Source organism: Echinops telfairi, unplaced genomic scaffold (genome assembly GCF_000313985.2).
Source record: "Echinops telfairi isolate 266 unplaced genomic scaffold, ASM31398v2 ScPeMD7_7469;HRSCAF=8507_0, whole genome shotgun sequence".
NCBI classification, from domain to species: Eukaryota; Metazoa; Chordata; class Mammalia; order Afrosoricida; family Tenrecidae; genus Echinops; species Echinops telfairi.
The window spans coordinates 28845513-28873012 of NW_022111372.1; the positions used below are offsets into that span (position 1 = coordinate 28845513).

The window sequence follows — 27500 nt, forward strand, 5'->3', positions numbered from 1 at the left end:
GTCTGGGGAGTAGTGTTCCGAGGAGGCGAGTTGTTTAAATAAGCAGCAACAAACTTTCCCCTCAAATCTGCCTCCTGTTCATGATTAGCGCCGCAGAAGGAAATCTAGCCAGGAACATAATGTGTATTTTTTTTCTGTCTCCTTGACTTAAATAATAAAATACAGTATTGAAAAGTTGTCACATATCCAGCTTTTCTTTCAAACACTTTTTGCACTTTTTAGATTAATTTTTTATTAGCCCCACCCCACCCCCCAAAAAGGAGAGGGGTCAGGCAACTATTTCTAATAAGAAAGCTTTATTGAAATAGGCTTAAAGATTTTTTTTTTAACTGCCAGAGATAAAAGCACTAAGAACAGTGTTAATGGGTAGTCAGAGGTCATCATTTTTTCAGCAGATTTCCTGATAAATAATGAATTCACACCATGCACAGAACCTTCTCTTGTCCTCAGTGATATTCTTTCATTACCGAACCACAGCTCTCCTGTTAATTCAGGGTTCAACTCTGTCAGAGGCTCCTGGGGACATAAGCTCCCAGGTTTGCCAGAACCATGGATTAATCACAGCAAAGTGTTTATTTGGTCTGGGCTATCCCAATAACTCTCTGAATTATCTATTTGAGGGTGTGAAAATGATTTCCTATGTGTTATAAGCATACCTCAATTTAAAACCTTTTATTAAATTTTTTTAAAGTGTGAGAGTCAGCAATCTACTTCATATGGTAGTATTTATTCATTTCATTTCACTTTTGAATTAGTATATGGTGATCCTCATTGTCAAACTTTGGTACCAACAAGATAAAATTAAATGAAAAATTTGGCAGAGTTAGGTATAAAATGCATGTCCTCCGGCAGCCGAGAGTGAAAGTATTTGGAAATAGGATCAAGCTTTTGATTTGTAAATTCAATGTTCAAATTGAAGTATATATACACATGTGCATATTCTATCATCTATGTATCTATCTACCCATCTATATGTATATATGTGTACATATACATATATTCATATAAACAAAACACACAAATAAGCCAACCCAAAACTCACTGCCATAAAGTCAATTTTGACTCATAGTGACCTTATAGGACAAGGTAGAACTGCCTCTGAGTTTCCAAGACTGTAACACTGGAATTTCTCCCACCGAGTGACTGGTGGTTTCGAACTGCTGACCTGATAGTTGGCAGTCTGACACACAACCACAGTATACAGAGATGTAGATACATTGATATATGTTATCTGTAAGTACATATCTATGCAAAATGAATATCTATCTGAAGGGCTGGAGTAGGGGAAACACTATCCATACATATTAAAAATTATTTCCTTCCTAGGTCTTCATTATTGGTTGATGCAATGCATCTAGTTATATTGAAGAAGATGCAAAACCCCATCGATCCGCTCTGTACTTCCTCAAACATGCAGAAGACCCATGTGATTCACCTTTTACTAACAAAGCTGTATACATGACACAGCATCTAGGCAACTCATATACATCTAAACATAAATATAGATATGTACAAAGCAACTTTTTATGCGCTACGTAAAGAAAATTCCATTGAGATTGCTATCAGAAGCACAGTGGTAGAAACAGCCGTGGTGTTCTCTGGACGCCAAAGACCGGGCCTTTTACTGTGCAAGAGGAAGGGCTGGATGTTTTATGTTTGCTGATATCACTTGAATACCAAACCATCTGATTTTTAAATGAATAATTCATGGCACTCAGCAAAACACCCTGAAGCCAAGCAGAGTACATTTTATACTTACATGCAGAATATATCCTTTGAGTGCTGTGTTTATCATATGCAGTTTTCTTGGCAGGTAGACAAGTCATTCAGCAAAACATAAAAAAGCTCTTAGGAGGCAAGGCATTCATTTTGTAGGTAGCAGGGATTTTGCGAATTCTCACATATCACATCCAGGGTCTGTTTGAATAAGGATGATGTATGAGAGCTGCTGAGTTTTCTAGCGACCACCATGTATGTTTTTTTCTTTCTTTTCCCGTTTTTGGGGGGAGCAGCCTCAGCTCTCTCAGGGTGCAAACACATAGCCGGAGAGACAAAAAACAGGAACCATCCTATCAAACTTCATTCTGAATCAAGGTCAGACCTGTTGTGCCATGCCAAAATTTGATCTTGGACCTCTTGGGTTATTTGAAGACTGCTTTCCTCCCTGGGCAGCCTGAGTTTTGTCTACGTCCGTTGTATCATCGATTCAACAAGGATTCAGACATCCAAGCCTTTTCATTGATGCGCCTTTCTTTACTCTTCTGCTCCCGCCGCCCACCCCAATGCATGTGATAAGAATGGCAACTTTGAAAAATAAAAGATGAAGCTACTTTGGGATTAGAACTCACATCTAATCCTTCCTTCTGAGCACAGATGCAAGTCTTCTCCAACGGATGGAGCAAAAACCCAGTCTTGTCAGCCGAAACCGTAGGCAGAGAGGATGTGATGGGACCAATCCAAGAAAACGAGGCAAAAAAAGGATCACACACACACACACACACACACACACTTTTAACGTGAGGGGTTGACATTGCAACTTCAAAATGACACCAGTGAAATAACCCACGATGTACTCATCTCCAGCCCTCCCACTTAGACGGAGCTCTGCGGTGAACCCCAGCAGCTGCTCTCAGGCAAAAGGGGGCTGCCTTAGATTTAAAAGCAACAAAAAAAAAAGACCCAGAGGAATGACTTAGGGAAAGGGATACTTAGTTTCATTTCTTTATAAATGCAATACTTTTTTTTTACACCTGCCCATATCCAGCTAAGTGATTCGAAAGTGCCAGGATTAGGGGCTGGTGTGAAGTGGGTGGAAGGTAGGGCTTTTGTAATAAGATTTTCAGTTTGCATAATTTCAGGAAAGAAATGATTTGTGAATAACACAGAAAATAGAACAGTGAAATCTAGTTACAAAACAAAACAAACAAACAAAAAACCCCTCAAAAAACGTAGTGTATTTGGAATGCATAGGCAACGGGTGCATCTGTCTGCACAAATGGGCAGCCCTAACCCAGAGGAAGAGGACATCATGGGCCGCAAAGAACGAAGAAGAATCTCGAAGAGATGGATTGACACAAGGGCAGCAACAACGGGCCCCAAACAGCACAGCAGCTGTGCGGCTGGAGCAGGACCTGGGAGTTTCCGCTCTGACGTCCTTAGGGTCGCTGTGGGTGGGCACCCACTCCACGGCACCTGACAACAGCCATGAGGAGGAGTGGTCTATTACGTCGTGGTCTCTTGGTGTCAAGTAAAGCGCCCGTGGCCTTGATACTTTGGACTCAGGGCGCCCAGGAGACAGTCTCCATGAAAGCACCTGGCTGGGCGTGTCCTGCTGGGTAAGGTGACCTGTTCAGGCCTGCCCTCCCCCCCACCCCCGTGTCTCCCCACTGACGCAGGGAGGTGAGCCTCGGCTCGTTCACCCAGCGAAGCCTAAGTGTGACACACTCACATTCTCCAGGGCCATCGAGCCCCACAACCTTCCTACAGGCCACCCTCTCGCATCCTGAACAGTTCTGCAGACCTATTCCAGGCTCTTTGACCAAACAAACAAACCCGTGGCAGTGCCTGCTGTCTGCTCTGGTTTACGTTGAGGCGTGGGTCCAGACTGTGCTTCCCCAAGTGTTCATGGCTGGAGTCTTTTGGAAGCAGACTACCTGGTCTGTGTTCCCAGATACCTCTGGGTGGATTCCAACAGCCAACCTTTCGGTTAGTAGCCCGGTGCTTGCATGCCAGGGACTCCCTTTGCCACCCACGGATAGTTTTTCACGGACTTTGAATTTCTCTCATCCAGAGCGTCCATGTTCCTGCGCTGGAGGACTCCTTTCCTCTCCGGCTCCCCAGGGAAACAGCAGGGCACTCTGATTCCCTGTCCTCACCAGTCACCCCAGTGCTAGCGTATCTCTAAAAATAGGCCATCGCTCAGCAGGCCGCTCTGACAGTGGTATTTCTAGAACATTCTGTGCCCATTGTCCCTCTAAATGGGAGAGACCTCAGGTCTTAAGGATCTGCGTTCGCCCCTCTCCTGACCCTCAAAGCCCTTGGTGGAGTAATCCACAACGTTCTCGAGCTTAGGGTTTGGGCCTCCAGGGCCTTCCTCAAGAGCTTCACGTTCGTGTTTTCCTGGATGCGCTCTTTCCTGGGAGGCCGTGGCCCCTGTGAGTCAGCAGCTCTGGAAACGGTGTCGTCCACATGTCGGGTAGCAGCCCCAGGAAAAATCCCTGTCATTAAGTGGCTATGTGGGCCCAAGTTCCTCACACAGGTCAAGCCGTGTCCAGCCATGCCCATGAGGGGAGGTCATAAATTTAGCACAGTTGTCTTGGATTAGGAAGGCCAGAGACACATTTCTGGCAATGGAGAGGGCGGCGCCAAGGGCCTGAGGAGCACAGGCAGAGTAGCAGAGAAGGATTTTTTGTCAAAGTGGGTTGTTCTGCACGCAGGAGAACCACCAGGGGTCCCACCCAGGCAGGGCCCTCGTGGGCAGGGCTCTCCCAGGCATGGTGTGGCATGGTGGCTGAGGTCTCAGTGGGTGAATCCCCTACAATAGCTTCTTGCTTTGTGAGGAATCTTGTCCAGGCCTCTCGAGTCAGGCACTGCGAGGACACACCTCTCACGTTCTCTGCTGCCCGATTTGCTCAGTTAGACCATGTTGGTTCTCAGCTCAGGCCCCAGCTCTCTGGCCTGCGGAGAGTGGGGGAAGCTCAGAGCCAAGCAGAGTGGCCTGCACTCGCTCAGGGTGTGGGCTGTGTGGCCATCGGTCTCTGTGAGCCAACTCCCACTCGTGGCAGTCCCTGTGTGTGTGTGGAGCAGGATCTGTCCGTGGAGATCTCCGGGCTCAGGTCACCAGGCTGTTGGCCAAGGCACCTCTGAGTGGGTCCAAGCTGCCACCTTTTGCCTTGCAGTTGAGAACTGCCAACTTTTTGCTCCACCCTGGGTTCTAAGTAGAGATCAAAGCCTCTTGTGTGCGTGCGTGTGTGTGTGTGTGTGTGTGTGTGTGTGTGTGTGTGTGACACACACACACCTTGTCCTCCCCTCATGACAACTTTGGAGAGAGTGAACATTTCTGACTCTTCCCTCCTGCGACAGGTGGAACTCACGGGCAATAGTATTTATGAGTACATCCATCCTTCCGACCATGATGAGATGACAGCTGTCCTCGCCGCCCACCAGCCTCTTCACCATCACCTCCTCCAAGGTATTTCCTCCACGAGTACAGAGGCCAGAGGGGAGAGCAGCCAGGGTTCTTAGATATGGCCCTGGGGCGCTTTGAGTACCAGCTCCCCCTAAGTGGTGGTTTTCCTGTATCCCTCTGCCCTTTACACCAACATTCATGGAGCCTCTATCACATGCTGACACTGTGTTAGGTGCCGGGCAGAACACAAAGCCAAGAGATGGAAAGCTTCCTCCATCTACTCTTGGCTTAGGCTTCCAGTGACAGCAGGTCTGAGCCTCGAGGGATGCAAACCCCAAAACTAAACCCACTGCCATCGAGTCGATCCTGACTCATAGTGACCCTACAGGACAGGGTAGAACTGCCCCTGTGGGTCCCTAACTTTTTGAAGTTTTCTCATTTTTCTCGAACAGAGTGTGGCTGGTGGTTTTGAACTGCCGACCTTGTGGCTGGCAGCCTAATGTGTAACTCAGGAAATGGGCATCATTATCATCTCTAGCTCACATTTAGTATTTCTTTGGGTTGTGAGCACAGACAAGAAACCATATGAGTATGACTAGGCCCATGGCTTTGCCAACCACAGAAATCTCAGAGTTTTATATCCCATGATGTTTCACATTTCAATGGTTGCAAATATTGAAAAACGCCACTACTTCAAACTGTCAGGAGCCATGAGACCTGCTGGTGGGGCTTGTTATTTCAAAAGTTAATGAAGAAGTACATTTATAACCCCATTCCAATTTGTGTTAGTGTTTTGGATAACTTTTTCTAGAAATAGATTGTGTCCGAATGTCAGGGTAGCCACCCAGGAATTACACCCTGATATTACACAGCTATTTGGGGCCAGCTCTCTCCCCTACACCACTTTTGGTGTTTGTCAGCTTAGGTATTTTATATAATACACTTGAAAAGAGTTTCTGAGTTGGGACCCCTGAAATAAGGAGCATTGGACCATTTCATAAACCCGGTCAGATCCAGGGACATTGTCCTCTTCCTACTGCCAATGCCCTCTCATTCACTTCACACACAGTGATTGAATTCCTCCTGTGGGGTCCGCACCACGTTAGGATGACATATGATTGTTGCTCGGTAGAGCAGACGGAAAACGTCATTGCACTAACGACTCTGTAAATTAGGATCGTGAAGAGTGCTAAGAAGATAAATGAAAGCAAATCTCACTGTCATCGAGTCGATTCTCACTCCAGCAACCCTACAGGACAGAGTAGAGCAGCCCCTTTGGGTTTCTGAGATGTGAGTCTTTTCTGGGAGTAGAAAGCCTCTTCTTTCTCCCAAGAGGCGGCTTGCGGTTTCAAACTGCTCATCTTTTGATTAGTAGCCCAAGATTTAACCCATATGCCACCACTTCATTCGAGGCCTTTTAAATCCCTCTCATGGTCCCATCAGGCCAACAGTATTGACTGATGGGTTTCTTATTGACTTTAGGCTGTGGTACCCTGACTTGGCCAAAATTCCCCACTGGAACACAATGCACTAGGAGGCACTTCAAGAGGTGATGAGCATGGGCTAGCAAGCCACAGCGGGGCAAAAATGAGTTTCCTTCTTATTGCTTCCTCCTAAAAATCCTTGTAGATCCAGCCCTGTGCCCACCATGCTCCACCTCCAGAAATAGTGAGGGTGAATCAGTTCTCTACTAAGGAAGATACTTGTGAGCTAGTAGTTGGTGAGGTGAGATGGGTGGCTTAGTTGAAGCTTGGTCTAGAAGCAGAAGAGTAGGGAAAGTGGTTTGGCTGAATAAATTGACAGTGACTCTGGAAAAATCAGTTAGCAAAAAGATTTCGTTTGGGATTCCTTAGACTAAGTCAGCAGGAGTCCTCAGAGCATAGAGTTGTTATTGTCTTTTAATGACATAGTGTGTGAACTGCATGGGCCCATCTTACCCTTTCTACGAAGCCTTGGAAAAGGGGTTTACAAAATGAGAGCGAGAGCCTGGAGAACATCGTCAGACCTGTCCGCACTGTCGCCATGAATGCAGTCTGAGCGGGAGCCACGGGACAAGAGGGGAAGGAGCTCGGATTCATTTCAACAGCCACATGTGGAGCATGAGGTTTACAAACGCTGCACTGGAAGAGCTGATTTTAGAAACAAGCTCTCCCCCAAACTGGATAATAACACTGGATGGTGTTTTTAGACCCAAGCTTCCACCCCCCAGTGCTTCTCTGGAAAGGGCCCGGCCATGCAGCCCTGTTACAGAGAAGCTGATGATGGCTTTCATGGTCCAGTCTGCTGCAGGAGAATTGTGGGTAAAATCAGGCAGCCCCTCCAACTGTGGGTTTGGAGACCCTGAGGTGATTCTCTTACTTCTCTCAAGGAGCAAGCAGGAAAGAAGGCCTTTCTTTCACAAGTAATGTGTTAACCTCCGCCCAGGTGCAATTGGCTTGGAGCCAGAGAGAACTCTACCATCCCCAGAGGTGGGAGCAAGTCTCTGGACCTCACAGGGTTGGTCACGTAAAGCAGAGGGCGCATCGTTATGGGGCTCGTAGATACTGGCAATAGTGAGGTCAGAGATTTGCTGGTGGGCCTTCCAGGGCGATAAATAAGGGGCCAGATCTTTGACCTGGCTGTTGGCTCCGGTCCTCTGTCCTCGCTGTTGGGGAAGCTTGGAGGCAGCAGCCACAGCTGGTGGGAGGCATGGTGTGACTTGTTCCCTCTTCCAGAGCCAGCGACTTCTCCTGAGTCTCTGCTCCCCTCAGGGAAGTCAGATCCTTCTGGGTCATTTCTGATTCGTCCAGGTACCCATCTCAGGACCGGCCAAGGTAGCTCTGCAGACACCAAGCTACTCCGTGGCCATCAGAAGGGGGCTTTGGGCATGTGGCCCTGTACTGAGCCCACTGCCATCACAACCCTGACCTTGTCTCCAGCTGGCGTTCCTCATTCCCGTTCCTTTGGACCACACGGAAGCCACCTAACTCAAGCAAGGCTCTCCCAGTGCAGATCCTAGCACAGAGCAACTTTTCTGGGCGAAGGCCCTGGGCAGACGAGGAGGAGATTTGTGACTGCTTAATGATTCTGGGAATTAATGAATCAATTACGTAATTAACTTTTCAAATGAATCTCCCTGCCATGTAACTCCAGTCAACCTTTTCAGACCGTCAAGACAGCACACGCCCAGTCGCTGTGCACTCCAGGCTAACTCGCGACGAGCCCACAGGTCGCAGAGTAGGACGCCATACTGTGGAGGTGACCTTTGGAAGCCGATCTCCTGGTCTTTCTTCTGAGCTGCTTTTGAACTGCCTCTGTCCAGTGACCCGAGCTGAACAGTTTGCACCACCCAGGGAAGCCACTGCCCCAGTAGTGTGTCTAAGCCTTAATCTGCTGAATTTGTGACCGCAGAGTAACTCACACAGTGAGGAGATGCCCAGAGACTTAGAGTGTAGGTAGACAAGTTCCCTTTGTGCATCAAAAACCCTTTGTCATCATTAGGATGTGTGGTACCTAATGCTAAGGGCTGCTGGGGGTGTGGAGCATCCTGAGACAGTTTGCCCATCTGCCTTCCCTCCTGCTTTCAGAGTATGAGATAGAGCGGTCATTCTTCCTGCGAATGAAGTGTGTCTTGGCGAAGAGAAATGCGGGCCTGACGTGCAGCGGATACAAGGTAGGTGGAGCAGTGGGGCTGGGACAGGGGGCGGAGGGACAGTGGTGGCTCTGGGCACCCCAGGTTTGATATTTTATTTCATATTCAAGAACATCGACAGAAACCAAGGTCTAGGGCCCTGACGTGTTCTCTGCAAATAACACAGTGACATCGCTCACCTCTTGTCTAATGTTAAGCAAAACATATCGCCTCTCTTGTCCTTAGCTTCCTGATCCACAAAATGGGTGAGCTGACTGTGAAGATTTTAAGATGTGTTCTAGCCCTAGAGACTGTGAATACATTGAGGGATCCTGGATAACAAGAGAATGTCAGGCTAAAATTTTAGCTCTCCAGCCCCAATGTTGTGGAGCTAAGGACCCTATCAGGATTCTACTGACTGAAACTTGAACAAATGCTATCTATAGTGAGGCTTAAGTCTGTGTAAAAGTTTCTCTTTGATATTGGGAATATGGTACACTCTCTCCTTATGGGGCATTAAGAAGTGTGTCTGTATGGCTACCCTGGTTTATTACATATCACAAGGGGCTAAACTCTTCTAATACAAATGAAATAAATAAACAAAAAAAATTAAATTAATGAAGAATGTAGACTTTTTTATATTCTATTAAAAGAAGTCTTAATTTAATGGTGTGCTATAGTGTGTCAAGGGATATAAATGTCAACAGACAGAACCTCTATTCCAATTGGAAGATTATACAGTATTGTAGTTACTGAAGTGCACATTATGGGAGAAATGGTTAACCACCAAAAATGCCTTTGCTGTGCTATCAAATCACAACTTGGAAATGAGTTAATAATGCATAAATCCACTCTACATGAACTAACAAAACTCTCACTGCCATCAAGTGGATGCCAACTCACAGCGACCCTATAGGACAGAATAGAACTGCCCCTGTGAGATTCTGAGACTGTAGCTCTTTACGGGAGGAGAAAGCCTCCGCTTTCTCCTGTGAAGCAGCTGGTGGTTTCGAATTGCTGATCTTGTTGTTCGCAGCAAAACACATAACCCACTATGGCACCAGGACTCCTTTAGTTTTTAATTTGTGGAGTGATCTGTGCATATTCAACTGCTAGTTATAGAGGACTCTAACTGATTTTTATATGTTGATCTTGTGCCCTATCCCTTTGCTAATCCTTCTGTTTGTTTCAGTAGCTTTCCTATAGAGTTCCTGGGATTTTCTATGTTTAAGATCATATTACCTGCAAATGATGATAGTTTTATTTCTTTTTCTTCTTTTTTTTTTTAAATAAAAATTTTAAAATAAAAGTTTTAAAAATAAAATTTATTGTAGTTGTTTAGTACTTTTTTTCCTTCAAGTTTTAAAAAAATTTTAATAAATCATTTTATTGGAGACTCTTACAGCTCATATAGCAATCCATACATCAATTGTATCAAGCACATTTGTACCTATGTGGCCATCATCATTTTCAAAATATTTTCTTTCTGTTTAAGCCTTTTGTGTCAGCTCCTCCTTTTTCACCCTCCCTCCTGCACCCTCCTTATCAACTTGGATGCCTTTTATTTCATTTTCTTGCCTTATTGCTATGACTAGGACTTCCAGTAAACGTTTGAGTAAGATTGGTGAGAAAGGCCATCTCTTTGTGGTTCCCATTATCAGGTAGGATGGTATCAGTCTCTTGAGAATAGTGTTGACTTGGTTTTGTGTACCAAAGCTATTGTCACTGAGTTGATTCCGACTCAAAGCAACTCTGTAGGGCAGGAAAGAAAGATCTTTACATGAGGAGACAGCCTTGGCTTCCTCCCAAGCAGCAGCTAGTGGGTTCAAACTGCTGACCTTTCAGTTAGCAACCCAACACGTAACCCATTAAGCTACCAGGACTTGTCTGGTGCCCATCATCAAAGGACATGCTTCAGTCTCTCTACAGTGAGAATAATGTCAGCTATTGGTTTTGTCTATATGTCCGTCATTACCTTGAAGACTGTCTCTTCTATTCCTATTTTGCTGAGAGATTTTATCAGGTAAGGGTGCTAGATCTTATCAAATTATTTTTCTCACTGATTGAGATACTGTTCTTTTCCTGTTTTAAAATGTATGTGCTGGTGGACTACACTGATTGACTTTCTTTTTTTTTTTTTTTTGATTGACTTTCTAATGTTGCACCAGGTGTTTGAGTCCCACCTGGTCATGATGTAGTACTTTAAAACTATCGTCTTAAATTTTATTGGCTAGGATAATGTTGAGGATTTTTGTAACTATATTCATGAGAGATGTTAGTCTATAATTTTATTTTTTCACTGGTGTCCTTGCCGGACTTTGTTCACAGGATTATGTTCCCTTCATGGAATCAAGTTGGGGATTTTCCATCCTTATGTATATTCTGGAGTAGCAGTATTGATGCCAGCTCTTTCCTGACTGGCAGAATTCTCCAGTGAAACCATATGGGCCGAGGGCTGATTTTTTGTTTTCTTTTTTCTTTTTGGTTGCTGTTGTTGCTGTGGTTTTTGTTTGTTTGTTTTTGAATAGCCTGTTCAATTTCTTGTTTTGCTATGACTCTGTTAAAGTATTCTACCTCTATGTTAGTAGGGAGTGTGTTTCCAGAAATATATCCATTACTTCTAGATTTAGAAATTTACAGAAGTATCATTCTTCTGTTGTGATAGTACCCATTTATTTTTTTAAAATGTGTTATTTGCACCTTCTCCTTTCTTTTCTTTGCTGATTTGGTCAAGAGTTTGCCAGTTTTACTAATTTTTTCAAAGAACTGATGTCTTATGGAATCTTTCTATAGTTTTCCTGTCTTCTCTGCTTTATTTCTGACCTAATCATCATGATTGCCTTTGTTCTGGTGATGATGGGATTGTCTTGCTTCTCTGTTTCTATTTGTTGGAGGTATAGGCTCAGCGTGTTGATTTGGGCTCTTTCTTCCCTTTAGTTTGTTTGTTTGAAACTAGCTTGTATGTCACAAAAGAGCTTCAATCTGTGTCAGTTTTACTGTTCCTCCTTTTATAACCACTCAGACCAGATTTTAGATCTGATGGGTGCGGAATCTGAAAGTTTTTAAGGCTGTGACCTTTGGAATTAGAATTTTAAAAATAATGTATTATGATTTCCCCTTTCATCTGTGGCATATGACCCATAGAAGAAAATCGTACGCTATATAGGTGCACAGTCCACTGCATCAGAGTAGTGACAGTGTCCCAGTTAACCCCCATGTATATGTTCTTTCTTCTGTTTCTTCATTTTCCCACCCATACCTTCCTTCTCTCCTCACCCCTGCCCCCGCTGGCCTGATCATTGAAAAGACTTCAAAGTCTTTTATTTTGATGTGAAACACCTTTCCGCTTTTTTCCCTTTATAATAATGGTGTCATGAAATAGATAGCTTCATGAGATTGCCTTTGCTGAGCATAATGTCTCCCAATATTATCCATCCTGTGAGGTGTGTGACAGACTCAGCCCTGTATTTTAAGGATGTATAATATTCCATGGTGTGTATGTACCAAGCAAAAACCCAAACTCACAGCCATTGAGTCAGGGCTGACTCATAGAGGGTTCCAAGACTGTAACTGTTTGCAGTCTTTCCCCTGTGTATGAACCAGTTTGTTTATCCACTCCTCCACAGATGGAGTGTTTTAAACTGTTTCCATCTTTCTATTATAGAAATTGCAATAAACATGGGTATGCATATATCTATTAGTATTTCGTTCTTTATTTCTTTAGGGTATATACCAAGTGGAGAGATTGCTGGATCAGAAGGTACTTCTGTTTGTATTTGTTTAAGGAGATGCCATACCATTTTACATAGTGGCTGTACAATTCGTCAGTCCCATCAGCAGTATATTAGCATTCCAATCTCTCCACATCTTTCTAGCATTTATTACTTTCTAGGCTTTCAAATTCCTATTGAGTATCAATGTGAGATTGTATGTCATCTTTTAAATTTGTATTTCTCCTATAGCTAATGAACTTTCTTCCTTTTTTAATGTATGCGTTTGTTTGTTTGTTTGCAATAAATTGACTTCTGAACACTGGCTTTTTTGTGTTTCAAAGGTTTGGGTATGTTGTGTTTTCAGTCTTATTTAATTGTGGGAAATTTTCAATGTCTCCTATTACCTTTTAAGCAGTGTGACATTCGGTTCCCATGCTTTAAATTTCCCCCTTGTTCTTTTTGTTATTGGTTTCTAGTTTTATAATGTGATCGGAGAAGATGCTTTGTATTAGTTCACTGTTTTTAAATTAATGATGCTTTATTCGTGGCTGAGTATATGCTGTTCTAGAGAATTATCTATGTGCACTGGAAAAGAATGTGTGTCATGCTGTTGTTGGGTGGAGTGTTGTGTATGTCTATGAGATCAAGTTGATTGTGTTGTTTAGAGCTTCTGTATCCTTGTTGGATTTCTTTCTTATTGTTCCATCCTTCATTCAAAATGAGGTATTCTGAGTCTTCAGATACTATTGTTTAATTGTCCATTTTTGCGTAGGGACAAATTTTGGAAGGATCTGTAACTTGGGGTTGGTACTTTTTTGTTCAGGATTTTACATATGCCATTCCATTGCCTTCTTGCTTGCGTAGTTCCTGCTAAGAAGTCATAGCTTAGTCATTCTGGTTCCCATTTGTAAACATTGAGCTTTCCCTGAGCTGCTTTTGGGATTCTTTGTCTTTGGTTTTGAAAAGTCTGATTATGATATGTGCTGATGATTTTTTTGGTGTGTGTGTGTGTCTTTTATGGGCTTTGTTGAGTTTTTCTGATAGATATAGTCTCACCCTTCATGATACTAAGGAAGAGAAAAATATATATATAATCTTTGCCTTTTTGTTTTGCTTGTTTCCTGTCCTGGAATTCCAATCATGTATAAATTATTCCTCTTGGTGGTATCTCACCTAACTCTTACTTTCTTAATGTTCCTGAATTCTTTTTGTTTGTTCCTCTAACCCAGTGGTTCTCAACCTTCCTCATGCCGCGGCCCTTTAACACAGCTCCTCATGTTGCAGTGACCCCCCAACCATAAGGTTATTTTAGTTGCTAATTCATAACTGTCATTTTACTGCTGTTATGAATCGGGCAACACCTGCAAAAGGGTCATTCGACCCCAAAAGAGGTCGCAATCCATAGGTTGAGAACCGCTGCTCTAACAGATTGACACCAAGGGATTGTACTCTATTTTCATGATCCTGACTTCCATTGATTCGAATCATAATGAATTATGTATTGGAAATTTCAGTGTTGATCCTCTGGATTTCTTAGCTGCTGTTTTGTATGATTTCTTGTTATCTATTTTGTCATTCTGATCTTGTATTATTTTCTTAGATTCTTCTAGAGTTTTGTCTGTGTTTTCCTTGATCTCTTGGAGAGCTCTCTATATAAGTCTTTTGAATTCTGTATCAGCTAGTTCCTTTACCAGTTTTTCTCAGAGCGATTTCCTGTTTTAATTTTGATCACTTGCAGGAGCCATCTTGCCCTGCTTGTCTAAATCTGTTGTTTCTGAGGCATGAAGGTGTTATTATATATTTTTAATTAATTGTATCTTTGTCTGCTGTGTCCTGATTTTTTGCAATGTTTTCTTTTTCTTTGAAATGGTGTTATGCTTTCTTTTGATGGCATTCTACTCTGGTCACTAGTCTGGCTGTACTGGAGCCATTGCCACCTATCTCTGGGTGGGTAGGGTAGCGGGTGTGTGTGAGTGCAGGCTTCTGTTTTCTGGTTTTTCAGGATGTCTTAGGGAGGGTTGGGTGTGGGTCAATATCTGTCATTAGTCTAGTGGTGCAAGAGCAGGCAAAGTGTAGCTCACCATGTGGGTGGGGTGGCAGGTGTGGTGGGTGTAGCCAACACGTCCTATCTAATTGGGCGTGGTTCATGGTGGGGTGTGTGTGTGCACATGGTTTGCACTGTGTGTGTGTGTGACAGGCAGCTATGCTCATGGTGGTGTACTTACCTTCCCTTAGTGGTGGAGGAAAGGAGAGAGGCAAATTGTGTGTAGGAGAGAAAAGGGAGGGAATTGCAGGTTGATGTGTGTGGGGTGATGCTACTGGAGAGAGCGGGAGCTTAGCTGGGTTGGCAGGCAGGAGGAATGGATGAGCCAGCAGGTGGAAAGGACACGGTGACTGGGACAGGGTGGCTTGCTGCCAGCTGCTACTCAATGGAGTCCTCAGGTGAGGGGAGTGTAGCATCTGGCACAGTGGGGGTATAGAGTGGCAGGTGGAGTTAGGTGAGTGGGAAAGTGGGTTGGGGAGCTCATACCTTGGTCTCCAGTGGCTGGGACTATAGGGATGAGGGAGATTGTGCTGCTAATCACCAGGATGGGGGGTGGGGGTGGGGGGGGGTAGTATACTCCTCTAGTCACCAGTCTACGGTGCCTGGGCTCCCCCCATTGGCTGCAGCTGCTATTGGGACCTGTTTCACTCTGGGCATGTCTACACAGTTACTCTGTGTCTTGTTAGGAAATTGCCTTCTCTGATCCTCACCTGGGATTGCTGCCATCTTTGCCCCAAGGTGGCTGTGCTCTGTGGGGCCTTCTGGCAAGGCCCCTGTGCTCTGCCTCTTCTTGTTCACTCTTTCAGTTTCTTCTTCCGATTAGCGTTTGATCTGGTTCCTTATCCTTTTGTTTATGCCAGCGATTCTTCACTTCTGGGTCACAACCCCTTTGGGGGTCGAATGACCCTTTCACAGGGGTTGCCTAAGACCATCAGGAAACGCATATTTACGATGATCTTAGGAACCGAGACACTGATCATCTATCCATCTCCAGGCAGGTCCGCCCACATGCACATGCGCCCACATATGAGTATCCAGCGTGAAGACTGTTACCCATGCTACACCATGCTTCAAGACAAAATTTCATTTATTGTCATTAGAAATAAATATTTCACAATATAGAATTACATATTGTTTTGTGATCAATCACTATGCTTTCATTATGTTCAATTTGTAACAATGAAGACACATCCTGCATATCTGATATTGACATGAAGATTCATAACAGTAGCAAAATGACAGTTACGAAGAAGCAACGAAAATCATGTTATGGTTGAGGGCCACAACACATGAGGACCTGTATTAGGGGGTCACGGCAGGAGGGAGGTGGAGACCCCCTGTGCGCAGAGTTTCAGGGTTTTATGGTATATATGTTTCACTTATTTTCCCACGATTTGGCTGTGGCAGGCAGCACTAAGCTGCCATCTTGTCCAGGAGCCTGAGCCCAGTCCACTGGATAAGACAAGCCTTATATTTTATTATGCTAGTGTTCCCTGAGAAGCACAGCTTCTTTCCTTCTGAGTAATGACTCAGGCATCCATCAGAATGTTGGCTAGCCCAGCTAGGAGAAGCTGTGCTGGGGGAATAGTCCATCACATTGCTGTAATTGAGCAGGCCCGGAGCCAGGAGGAAAGGGCAGCAGCCTGCCCCTGGACCTTTCGCCGCTGACCCTACCCTCTCTTTCCCAGGTCATCCACTGCAGTGGCTATTTGAAGATCAGGCAGTATATGTTGGACATGTCCCTGTACGACTCATGTTACCAGATTGTGGGGCTAGTGGCTGTGGGCCAGTCGCTGCCACCAAGTGCCATCACGGAGATCAAACTACACAGTAACATGTTCATGTTCAGGGCCAGCCTCGACCTGAAGCTGATATTCCTGGATTCCAGGTGAGTCTGGCACCTGCCGCTGTGCTGTGGAGTTCTGGGCAGTACTGATGGTGGAGGAACTTGGCTCCCGAGAGCTACCGTACTCAGCCAAACCCTAACATGAGATAAGTGGTGCTGGGAATGTCGACTGGAAAGGAATTTAGTGAAGACAAACCATGAATCAGAACCATGAACATCCGTCTAATTACTCAGGGCATAACTAATTTATGGAGTCTTGGGTGATGCATACAGTTAACACATTGGCTGCTAGAGCAGAGGTTGGAGGTTTGAGTCCCCCTAGAGGTGCCTGGAAAGAAAGGCCTGCTGATCTACTTCTGAAAACCCCGTGGGGCACAGTCCTGCCGGGACACAATTGGGATCGCCAGGAGTCAGAGTCGACCCGTAGCAGCTGGTCTTGGTCGAAGGGGCTTTGTTGTCAGTTGCGCTCGTTGATTCTGACTCATGGCGCCCCTGTGTGTCCGGAGCAGAACCATGCCCCATGGGAGTTTCAAGGTTGTATGATCTTTCAGAAGCAGGTGGCCAAACTTGTCTTCCCAGCTGCTTCCATGAGGGTTTGAACTACCAACCTTTTGGCTAATAGTCAAATGCTTTAACTTCTGACTCCACCCAGGGACTCTTAACCTATATATATAAAATCATCGGATTTTAAAATGAAACTATGTGTTGTTGGCATAGCTACCATTTTTGTTCCATTGTGATCAGATTCTGCCACACTAGTGGGCCACGTAGTCCCGGCAGGCTGGGGTTCTCGACAAAGTGAAGCTTCCACACTGGTGGGAAGCCTCGAACGCTGTGCTTGACAGACATGGATTCTGTGCAGTTTGGGTGCAGACAGCACCTCCCCTGGTGGAGAGTCCTGCCCACAAACTCAGCAGTGTCATGTCTGCTTCTGGGCCGGGATGGCACCCACCAGCTGACTGCCAGGATGAAGTCGAGGTGGCCATAAAACTGCTGCTCCCTCTGTCCTTTCCTCTCCTATTTGACAATGGCCTCCAGTCAGCCAGTCTGACTGAGGAGAGAGATTGAAATGGCAGAAGCTGATTCCACGGTTGTGCCCGGTCTCAGGTAAGCCTGCTCACCAGTCTTGTCCCTTAGGCAGTTGGAAGCCCGGATTCTCACTTCCTCCCTGGCCAGCTGTAGGACTCTGGAGGGCTCTGGCCGATCAGGTACCTTTTCTCTCAAATGATGGCCCTGCCCTGCGCAGCCCCTACTCCTACCCTGACATGGCCAGCCCACCCCCAGACACACTCACTGCTGTCCAGCGCGTTCTCATTCACAGTGCCACCAGGGCTGTCCATAAAGGTGAGACCTGAGAATAGATGCGGAGATAAGCCTGGTGAACCTGCCAGGTGAGTCCCTTAGCTCCCTCGCTCCTCAGATTCCTGGGCTGTACAGACCTGAACGAGGCCCTACTCCTCTCTTCTGGTGTGTTTAGCAGAACGTCTCAGAAGAAAACAAAAACTAAGAAGCACCCCAGACCCACGACCATCAAGTCATTTCTGACCCCTAGCGGCCCTCTCTAGGGTTTCTCTGAGCCTATAAATCTACCGTAGCAGACAGCCTCACCTTTCTCCCAAGGAGCGACTGGTGGGTTTGAAGCGCCAATCTTGTGGTTAACAGCTCAACACTTACCTGACAGCACCCTTTCTCAGAGGAGAGTACATGTGAATTTGGTTTTCTGCTGGTGCTGATGTCAGGATTTGTTATCCTTTTTATCAGGAGAGGAGAAAAACCTGCCCGGCTACGGGTGGGAGGTGAAGACACAAAGGGATGTGGTTCCCTCTGCATTCACCTTGGAAGCACTCAAAGATAGATGGTCATCGGCGGAGGTCTTTCCTAACTCCGTAGCCGCTTCTAAACGTAGATGGAAAGAAAACCTGCGTGTCCCAGTTTAGTATTTAAGAAATTGGGAAAGATTCGACTAGTCGCTCCTTTGTTTGGGCTCCTACTTTTTCTCTGGTTGTTCTAAGAGAACTGCTGGTGAAGTCTCGAGAGTGCTCTAGAGGGGCAGGAAGGGACTCTCCACGGAAGAGGTGTTTTCGGTCCTTAGGAGATTTTCTAGCAACACAGCTGCCATAGTTGGGGGAAAGAGATGACGTCAGCTCTGAAGGGAGGCTGCTGCCTGCAGGGCGCCTCAGACCTGGGCTTGTCTTGAGCGCCCTGGGGGACTCCACCCCCAAGGTGCGAGGCACAGGATGGGGGTGCAGCTGGTACGCTTCTCTCGGCGGCTCATGCTGACGTTTTAGAAGTGTGTAGAAAAGCAAGGTGGTGCGCTTGAAGACAATATCCTGTCCCCGAAGACCCTGTGGCATGTCTTCTAAATGTCAGGTTACCAGCAAAGCCCCGTGAGGCTCCTTAGGAACGCCATTCATTTATAGGAGGTGCCTAAAGGGGCCACAAGTGTTCTGGAGAATTCTTCAGTCACCCCAGCCGTTGGGGTCTTGTAGCTCAAATGGTTTGAAAGGCTATTCGGACAGGGGAGCAGAGGGGTTGGCTGAGGGAGCCCTGGGAGCAGGGCAGAGTAGCCAGGCCGGGAGGGTGAGGGCAGAGCTGTATCTGCCCCCGGGGTGACTGTGAGGGCTTGGCCTCATGCCCACCATCCCCAAGTCACAGGGGGTAGTGGGGTGGGCCTAGGTGGGAGGGCCTGGCGGGCACCCCTCTCAGCACAATCCCAGACATAACTGAACTCGGCTTCACCCAAACATTGGTTCATTGGGGTTTTGCAGTCGCTCACTTTGGAAACTGTAGCTGGTGCTTCTGCTCAGGACTGGGGAAGCCAGCTCTGTGTGGGCTCTGGCAAATCCCTCTAACAGGTCTTCAGACCCTGGAGGTTTGGAAACAACCAGGAGGGCATCCTGCTGAACATTGCCCTCTCCCCTTTGTTTCTGAAAGCCAGTGTGTGCTTTGAGGAGAAACCTGATACACGTGTTTCTGACTCATTTACACGTTTGGGGCGATTGCTCTGTAACGTTACGTCCCCACATGGTCTGGGAAGCCTCTTTCATCCCAGGACCCTTGCGATGTGATGCCTGGTTTTCTTTTGGGAAGCCAGACACGGGTCTCAATTTTCCTGCCACACAGAGCTCATCTTCGATGGGGCCCGCACGTACTAGGTGACCCTTGGGTAAATCCCTAACGGGGCTCTGGATTCTGCAAAGGCCCATCCCCGGTGAGGGGTGGGGGGTGGGCGGGTATCCCCTGGAGAAGCACCATGGGAAGGTGTCCGCCAAGCTGTGCGCCATTCTAGGGAATTTCGAGGCTCTTGGAGATTTACGACCCAGTGGCCGAGCAGGACTCAACCAGAAGGGAAACGGGTTAACGAATGAAAGTGAGGTCAGGTTTCTCCGTTCAATTTGCAGCTAACATTTCATATCCTGGCTGGCAGGGCCCCCAGAGCCGGCCTGCGCCATCCCCTCACCCCTCAACGCCCACTTCTCACCAGGGCCTCACTGCTTTGGGCTCTGGCCCCAGCCACCTCTTTCATCTGTGCCTAAATATCTGTCACCGAGATATTTGGGCCACCTTCCCCAAAGGCGTGCTTTGCAGTCGAGTTGCCCAAGGCCTGGGAAATGATACCACTGCTACATACAATTTTCACCTAAGGGTGGAGCAATCCAAAGGCTAATGAGGATGCCGTCTTGTCTTCAAAGAGCCGGAGTGGGAAACCAATATGCTTGTGGCCTATTATAAATAAAGAAGGGCAATGGCGAAGCAGCATTGGGGCAGGGCTTCCATTCCCGTAGTGAGCTTGCCCTTGAGCTTCTAGTCACAATATTTTCAGCTGTTGCCAGACTGTCTTTGTTTCGGTGGCCCGTCGTAAGAGACCTACCCCAAGCCGGTGGCTTTGCAGAGCACAGGTAGATTTTCCCGCAGTTCTAGAGGCTAAATGCCCAGCCAGAGGCTCGGCCGTGCCAATTGCCCACTCGTTGGCAGCCACCGGTGCTCCTTGGTCCCTTGGCTTGCCGCCGATCCTTTCAAGGCCTCTGTCTTTCCTGTGTGCTTGTGTCTCCAGGTCTAGTCTGTTCTGTGTGTAGCTCAGAAATGATAACATTTAGAACCTGCCTGATGTGGGTATCATCTAATGAACAAAACACAGAAAATTCTGTGTGCAAACAGGATAACACCCTCAGGTACAAGAATTTCAACACACACACACACACACACACACACACACACACACACACACACACACACTCCCAACCAAACCCAACCCACTGGCCTTGAGTCGATTCTGACTCACAGTGGCCCTATCAAGGGCTTCAGAGACTGCAAATCTCTAAATGAGCAGGGAACCTCTTCTCTGTCCTGAGGAGTGGCTGGTGGGTTTGAACTGCCGATCTTGTGGTTAGCAGCCCAATACCTAGCCCGCGGCACCACCAGGGCCCTGACATGTATATTGTACAAAAATTCAATCCATAACACAGGCGCTTTTGGGGGGGAGGGGCGCAGTTGTGATGCGTGTGTTGGGCTGTAATCGCAAGGTCAGCAGTTCCAAACCACCCAGAGCTCCTTGGTAGAACGCTGACGCTTTCTACTCCCATAAGGAGTTATAGCCTCAGAAACCCTCAGGGGCAGTTCTACTCTGTCCTGCAGGGTGGCCATGAGTTGGAATCAACTTGATGGCAGTGAGTTTGGCTTTAGTTTGGTACAACAGTCCCCTGATAGGAGGCCTTACTGTCGCAAATCATTCCCTAATTCCTGTGAGTGGCATGCTCTCAGAGTTCCGAGACAAGTTGCGCCCACTCTGGGTCCATTATGCAGTGAGACTTGAAATCTCCCACCGGTGTATCTCCCCTGGGTGCCCCCACAGGGCAGGACTTTCTCCCCTTGGCCTCACTCTCCCGGGATCAGCATCTTCAGCGTTCACTCCGGGGCCTCAGGGAGGCCACACTTTGAGGGAGCTCAAACAGCAGGTGGTTTTCCCTTCCGGCTTGCGAGCAGCACCACATCCTGCTCTGGGCTCCAGTTCAAAGACTCGCTTCTTGTGAAAAAGATCACTCTCCGTTTCCAAAAGCAACATTCCGTCCCCTGTGAGCCCTTTCGCACTTGATTAGTTGGCAAAACCAATATTAGTGTTAAATGAAAGGCGATCGGCCGCACTGCGCTCCGTCCTCCCCCAGGGTGACCGAGCTGACGGGGTACGAGCCGCAGGACCTGATCGAGAAGAAGCTCTACCACCACGTGCACGGCTGCGACGTCTTCCACCTGCGCTACTCGCACCACCTCCGTGAGTACCACGTGGTGGGTGGGGGGGGAGCGGGAGGGGCACCAGCGGGGAGGCCCCCCACCCTGATGGGGACAGGAGGCAGCGCCCTGTTTGCCGCAGCCGCCCTCTGCTGCACACAGGATCCTCAAAGCGCAAGCGAGACTCCACCGAGCCCCGAGTTCAGTTCCCAAACATTCACACTCACCCTTCGGACAAAACACAGGCAGGTGTAGATTTCAGAAGTTGCTTGAGTTCTAGATCTGTGATTGGATTTGGAAGCTCAACTAGTCTAGGACCCCCCGGGACACAAGTATCAGAATTAATGCTTGTTGTTCTTGGGGGCTGCTGAGTTGGTTCTGATTCATAGCGACTGTGTGTATGCACCCCAGAGTGACAGACCGCCTGGTCCTGCTTGCTCCTCACAATGGCTCTTGTTTGAGCCCATCATTGTAGCCACTGTGTCCATCTGCCTTCCTCTTCAGTTGCCCCTCCACTGTACCAAGCCTTATGTCCTTCTGCAGAGGCTGGTCTCTCCCGCTATGTGAAATGCAGTCTTGCCGCCCTTGCCTTTAAGAGCACTCTGGCTGCCCTACTTCCTAGACAGCTCTAGTTGTCCTGTTAGCAGCCCGCCATACTTTCCAATACTCTTCCCCAGCACCCTCATTCAAATGCATCGATTCTACTTCAGTGTTCCTCAGGCAGCACTTATGATTTGACTTAGGGGGCAGCGGAGACTGTGGTGGAATTCTCACCTTCCACAGAAGAGACCCGGGTTTGATTCAGGGCCCCACCCACCTCACATGCAGCTACGACCTGTCAGTGGAGGCTGGCATGTTGCTGTGATTTCAGGGCAGTTTTGAGAGTAGGAAGGACCAAGAAGAAGGACCTTTGATGATCTACTTTCAAAAAGCAGCCAATGAAAAGCCTTCGGGGCGGCACAGTCCCACCCATCGGCAGCCATTCTCGGGGATACGGAGCAGGACGGGTCGACGCCACAGCAGTGAACAACACCAACTGCTCACACAGGACTCCAAGCACTTAACCTATCACCAGGGCAGCGAGGCAGACTCTCCTCACCTTCTTCCCTGCTTGACTGTGGAGGGTGGGAGGGCCAGAGAGGTTGAGCCACTTGCCTGTGGTCACACAGTATGAAGCAACAGAGCAGAGAGGCAAACCCAAGCCACTGGACCCCAGAATGTGGGTCCCTCTGGTCAGAGGACACCCCTCTCTCAGTAGAGGATGGAAGGAGTCAACGTGTAAAGACTGATCAGGCAGTCTTTGATTTGACCAAAATCAAAGGCGGTTTAGGGGACATCTGGACTTAGGAACGGCTTTCATCACTGAAGTCTTTAAAGAAGCAGTCTTGGCTTCTAGAAGCTAAATCGAGGCAGAGGAAGTGGACTCCCACACCCCCCTAACCCCTCTGCCATCCAGCTCTGCCATGCCACGCCAGTCAGGGGTTCGTTTTAATGGGGCACAGATGGTGGAAGGCAGGTCTCGGAAACTTGGCCCAGATGGTGTGCTCTCCCCTGGCTTTGCTTTCTGTTGTCGCACACAGAAGTCTTAGAGGACAGGTGCTGAGGTGGAGCTGGACGGGGCGAAGGGGTGACCTCGTCTCTGACAGAGTGCTCCACGGGGTTTCCTTTCTTTGCTTCAGAATTATTTATTTTATTTCGTTGCTGTTGAGAAAATCCACAGCAAAAAAAAAACCCCCCAGTCTGAGTTCCTACGTGCACCTTTCAGGCGCCCTGACACATGTTCTAGCCGTGCGGCTGACCTCGCCTTCCTCTTCCGAGTCAGTCCTTCCCATCAACATGAACCCACCCCTCCCAGGAGTCCTGTCCAATCTTCTGAGTCTGCATCGACAGTTTGGTCTTAAAAGAGCAACAGGCTTAAGGCAAGCACTCTTTACTGGCTAGGCTTGACTATTGTTTGGTTTTAGGAAGACTCCAGAGCAAATTTCTGGTTTGGGGTGTTTGTCTTAGGGAGATAGTTTCCAGGGTCCATCCAGCCTTCATGGCTCCAGAAAGGCTAGATGCTATGAGCATTTGAAATTTTGCTCTGTGTTTTCCCCCTTTTGATGAGAATTCTTTATAAAGTCTCTGGTCAAAAGTTTAACCATGGAAGCGGGCACCATCCACTTCTTCTGGTCTCATGGCAGAGGAGGCAGTTGGCCACCTAGTCCTGTACTCCTGACCCGCCTTCCTCCTCTGCTGCTCCAGGTGGAGAGGCCAGCTATTGTGTCTTGGATGGACACTGGCAATTCTTTAAGATCCTGGGCTCTGAACTAGGAAGTAGACCGAAGTTCTAAACAGGTTATGAAGGCAATTAACTGGGATGTCTTATGAAACCCTGGGCTCTCTGGGGGTTTTAAGGGCTGAGTTTGCAAAGACAGATCACCAGGTCTTTCTTCCCAGGTGCTGTTGGACTCAAATCTTTAACCTCTTGGTTAGCAGCTGAGCATGTTAACCATTGGCACCACCCAGGGGTCCTTGCTACCCACTACGAGAAGGCGGGAGTTCACTGTACTGAGCCCCGGGGTTGGGGACCACTCCTGAGAAGCAACACTTACTTCAGAGAGATCATGACATCAACCTGGAATGTTCGTTTTCTTTCTAAAGGCAGAATAGTCGACCATCAGGAAGTTGGTTCTTTGTGTTTTGTTTTTGAGGGGAGGTCCTCATGATGTCGGCTCTCAGCATTTTCAGACCGTTCCCTATGGGCACAGAAGGAAGGGCGGAGGGGCTCAGTCCCAGCTTCCCATGCCCAACCCTCCACTCCTGCGTTGCTCTAACTTCCCTAAACTCCGGGAAGCTGAGCCTCAGCCTAGCATTCTAGTGCCTCCGCTGATTTAAAATGGCCCCTGAAACAAAGGGGAGGTCTGAGCAGAGAAGGGAAGGAGCCTCCCCACCCCCAGAGGGTGTTGTCTATGCAGCTGCCTCCCTGAGGGCAAGTGGGGCTCTGTCTCCAGGGCCCCTGGAAACCTCAGCATGGTCCAGGGTGGGAGGCGAGTGAGCTGAAGGCTTTCTCAGGGCTGGTCCTCATTAGAAGTTAGTCTGTGGGGCTTCCGACAGCCACAGAAGCGGCCAGGAGGGAGATGGGTGCAGACCCTGGAGGTGGCCAGGTGCCCTCAGTGGTGGGGAGGCATTGTTCTCTGCCCCTCCCTCAGAGTAAGTCCCGTTGCTTGCCCCCTCGCTCTAGGCCAGTGGTTCTCAACCTGCGTCGAAGGGCCCTTTCACAGGGTCACCCGATTCATAACAGTAGCCAAGTGACAGTGATGAAGTCGCAACAAAAATAATTTTATGGTTGGGGCTCACCACAACATGAACTTTATGAAAGGGTCACCGCAATAGGAAGGTTGAGAACCACTGCCCGAGGCCTATCACACTTGTTGCTTGGCCCAACGGTCCTCCAGAGCCAAGCTCCTGCACTGTGACAGCAGGGGTCCCCCCCCCCCACCACCACCACCCTTGGCAGCCAGCCAGCCACCCACCAGTGTGGTTCTGATTCCAGTCCTAGTGGGTTCCCCCGGGAGCAGTTCAGTGGTGCAGGCTCTTAAGGCCCCCCCACCCCCCCACCCAAGGGCTGAGTTTCTGGACAGTGTCCCATTTCATGCAGTTTGGAGCCTCACAGAGACTCCGTTTCTGAACTTCGTATCCTTGCCCAAGGTGGGGGGCGGTGTGCCAGCTCTTCCCCCTTGTAGCTGGACGGGCCAGCTGGGGATGGTGGGTGGGCAGGACAGTGAGAAGTCTGAGAAGACACCGGCCTCTGTCCGGCCCCATGGCCACGACAGCAGGGCTCAGGGGCTTGGCGCTCAGGGGAAGGGCAGTGTGGTTGGGGCTTTGGCTTCTCCTCCTGGTTTCCTGATTTGCCAGGCACCCCCGATCTCCATGGTGGCTGCTGCCACCGAGCCTCAAGTCTTTCCATCCAGTCACAGCTGGAACTGACCCTGGATTCAGGACACACAGGGACACACAGGGGTGGCCTTTGCCTCTTCCTGCCCATCCTCCACACTGAGGGATAAGCGACCTCCAGGTCTGGCTCACACGGGGCTCCAGAGCCCCCGAGCGACAGACCCACAGCGACCTAGCCTTAGCAGCCGCCTAGGTGCTTGGACACAGGGACGAAGCCCACAACTGCCAGCACTCAGGTTACCATCCGAACCAGTGTCGAAACCCAGGGATCTCTGGAGTGCAGGCGAAAGGTCCTGGCGGAGGCCTAATTGGATGTAAGGAGGCCAGGGTTCTGGAGTGGGTAGTTAGTAAGATTGTTTTCACACATTCCTCAAAATATTATTTTAACCAGGAGTAGGAGTCCACAGGGTCTGAAGAAAGCACAGCCCCCAAAGAAAAATAATTCAAAGCCTTCCTGTGAGTCAAGCTTCGTGAGCAAAAGCAGGGCAGGGGGCGTGCGCTCTTCGGTGAGCCCAGGTGTTCAGAGGTCAGTCCGAGGGGGGCTGGGCCGGCTCGGTACCTTGGCCCAGGAAAGGATCTGCGTAGAGATCTGGGCAGGGTGTGGGATTCGGGCCTGGGCACTACCAGGTAAGCTCTCCAAGTCAGGCTGATTTATAGTGTGCCTGGCCCTTTTCTAGAAACTTCTGTCACGAAGAGAGAACATGAGAGCCTTAAGGGAATGCCTTTGTTGTCTCCTAGCTCTCTTTCGGGGTCTTTTCGGGACTGTGTTTCCCTGTCTGGGAAGGATAGGAGCTAGGAGAGTTTGCGATTGTTCTCTTTGCTCTGGATCAGACCAGTAGACCCTAGGCTGTGAGGTGGTGAAGGGATTGGCACTGGTATAGCCAGAACACGCCTTAGAAGTAAGACTGGTAAGAGCTCATCTCACATCATTTGGTGTATCAATCAAGAGGCACCCATCTTCGTAGGGTCAGCAGAAAAGAGGGAGAGCCTCCCCAAGAGGCAGAAACGCCGTGGCTGCAACAACAGGCTCCAACAGAGCAAGGCTGGTGGGGACGGTGCGGGACTGGGCCCCGTTCGGTTTTGCGGTACATGATGTCACTTGGCAGCACCCCTCTGCCAGAGTCACAAAGGAGGAAATGAGTCTCGGAAGCACACGGTGATTTTCATATTGTCCTGGTGCTTGGACACAGTCTTGGGCACTTATTGACCTAGACGGTCCCTTCGGCTTGGTGTCAAAGGTGGTTTGATGACTTCAGGCTCAGCCCCTCTGCTCTGGTTAGTGTCACTCTGGAGACATTCCACTCCGGCCCCGGTGCATCCTTCCCCACGTTGCTCTCTCCTTCCCTGGGGCTGGCAACTCTTCTGACCAACTGAGGGGTAAAGTCAACGGTGTGCTGGGAGAACATCTGAACGAGAGTCCACGTCCCCGGAGAAGCAGGCAGCCCGGCGTTGATACTGGACTACGTTTGCTCCAGGTCGCCATGATTCAGAACCTACTCCAAGGCCAACTGTTTCGACTCTGCTTTTTTAACTTGGGACCATTTCCGGCAGCCGATTAAGGACAACAGGCTGGAAGCAGAGCTGGAGCAAAGCAAAGAATGCGACCAGGGGTCTAAGATTGCTACTCAGATTGATATGTTGGCTCTGTGACCCATGGGAGTCACTCTTCACCCGCGAGGGACATGGGTCAGAGAGAAGCCAAACAGATACATGCACACAAATGAATATTGAAGGAGAATCAGTGCATTTGAATTGTGGGTAAAGAAGATCGAAAGGCCAAAGGGACAAACAAATCTGTCTTGGAAGAAGTACAGCCAAAATGCTCCTTAGCAGCAGGGATAGTAGGACTTCATGTCACATATTTTGGACATGTCGTCAGGAGACAAAGACATCATGCTTGGTAAAGCCGGGGACAAGTAAAGATGAGGAAGGCCCTTGTGTTAGTCTGGATTGACTAGAGAAACAAATTCATAGACACTCCTATCTGTGTAAGAGAG

The 27500-nt window shown here is 48.2% G+C and overlaps 1 protein-coding gene across 1 annotated transcript in view; it reads left to right on the forward strand.

The window, feature by feature from the left end:
* The window catches only part of SIM2 (SIM bHLH transcription factor 2), a 56380-nt gene that overhangs the window by 15056 nt on the left and 13824 nt on the right, over positions 1–27500 (forward strand). Inside the window, exons 4-7 of the mRNA XM_045284532.1 lie at positions 5083–5191; positions 8695–8780; positions 16184–16383; positions 21504–21610. Of these exons, the coding sequence (XP_045140467.1) occupies positions 5083–5191; positions 8695–8780; positions 16184–16383; positions 21504–21610 (502 nt within the window). The remainder of the gene's footprint in view (positions 1–5082; positions 5192–8694; positions 8781–16183; positions 16384–21503; positions 21611–27500) is intronic.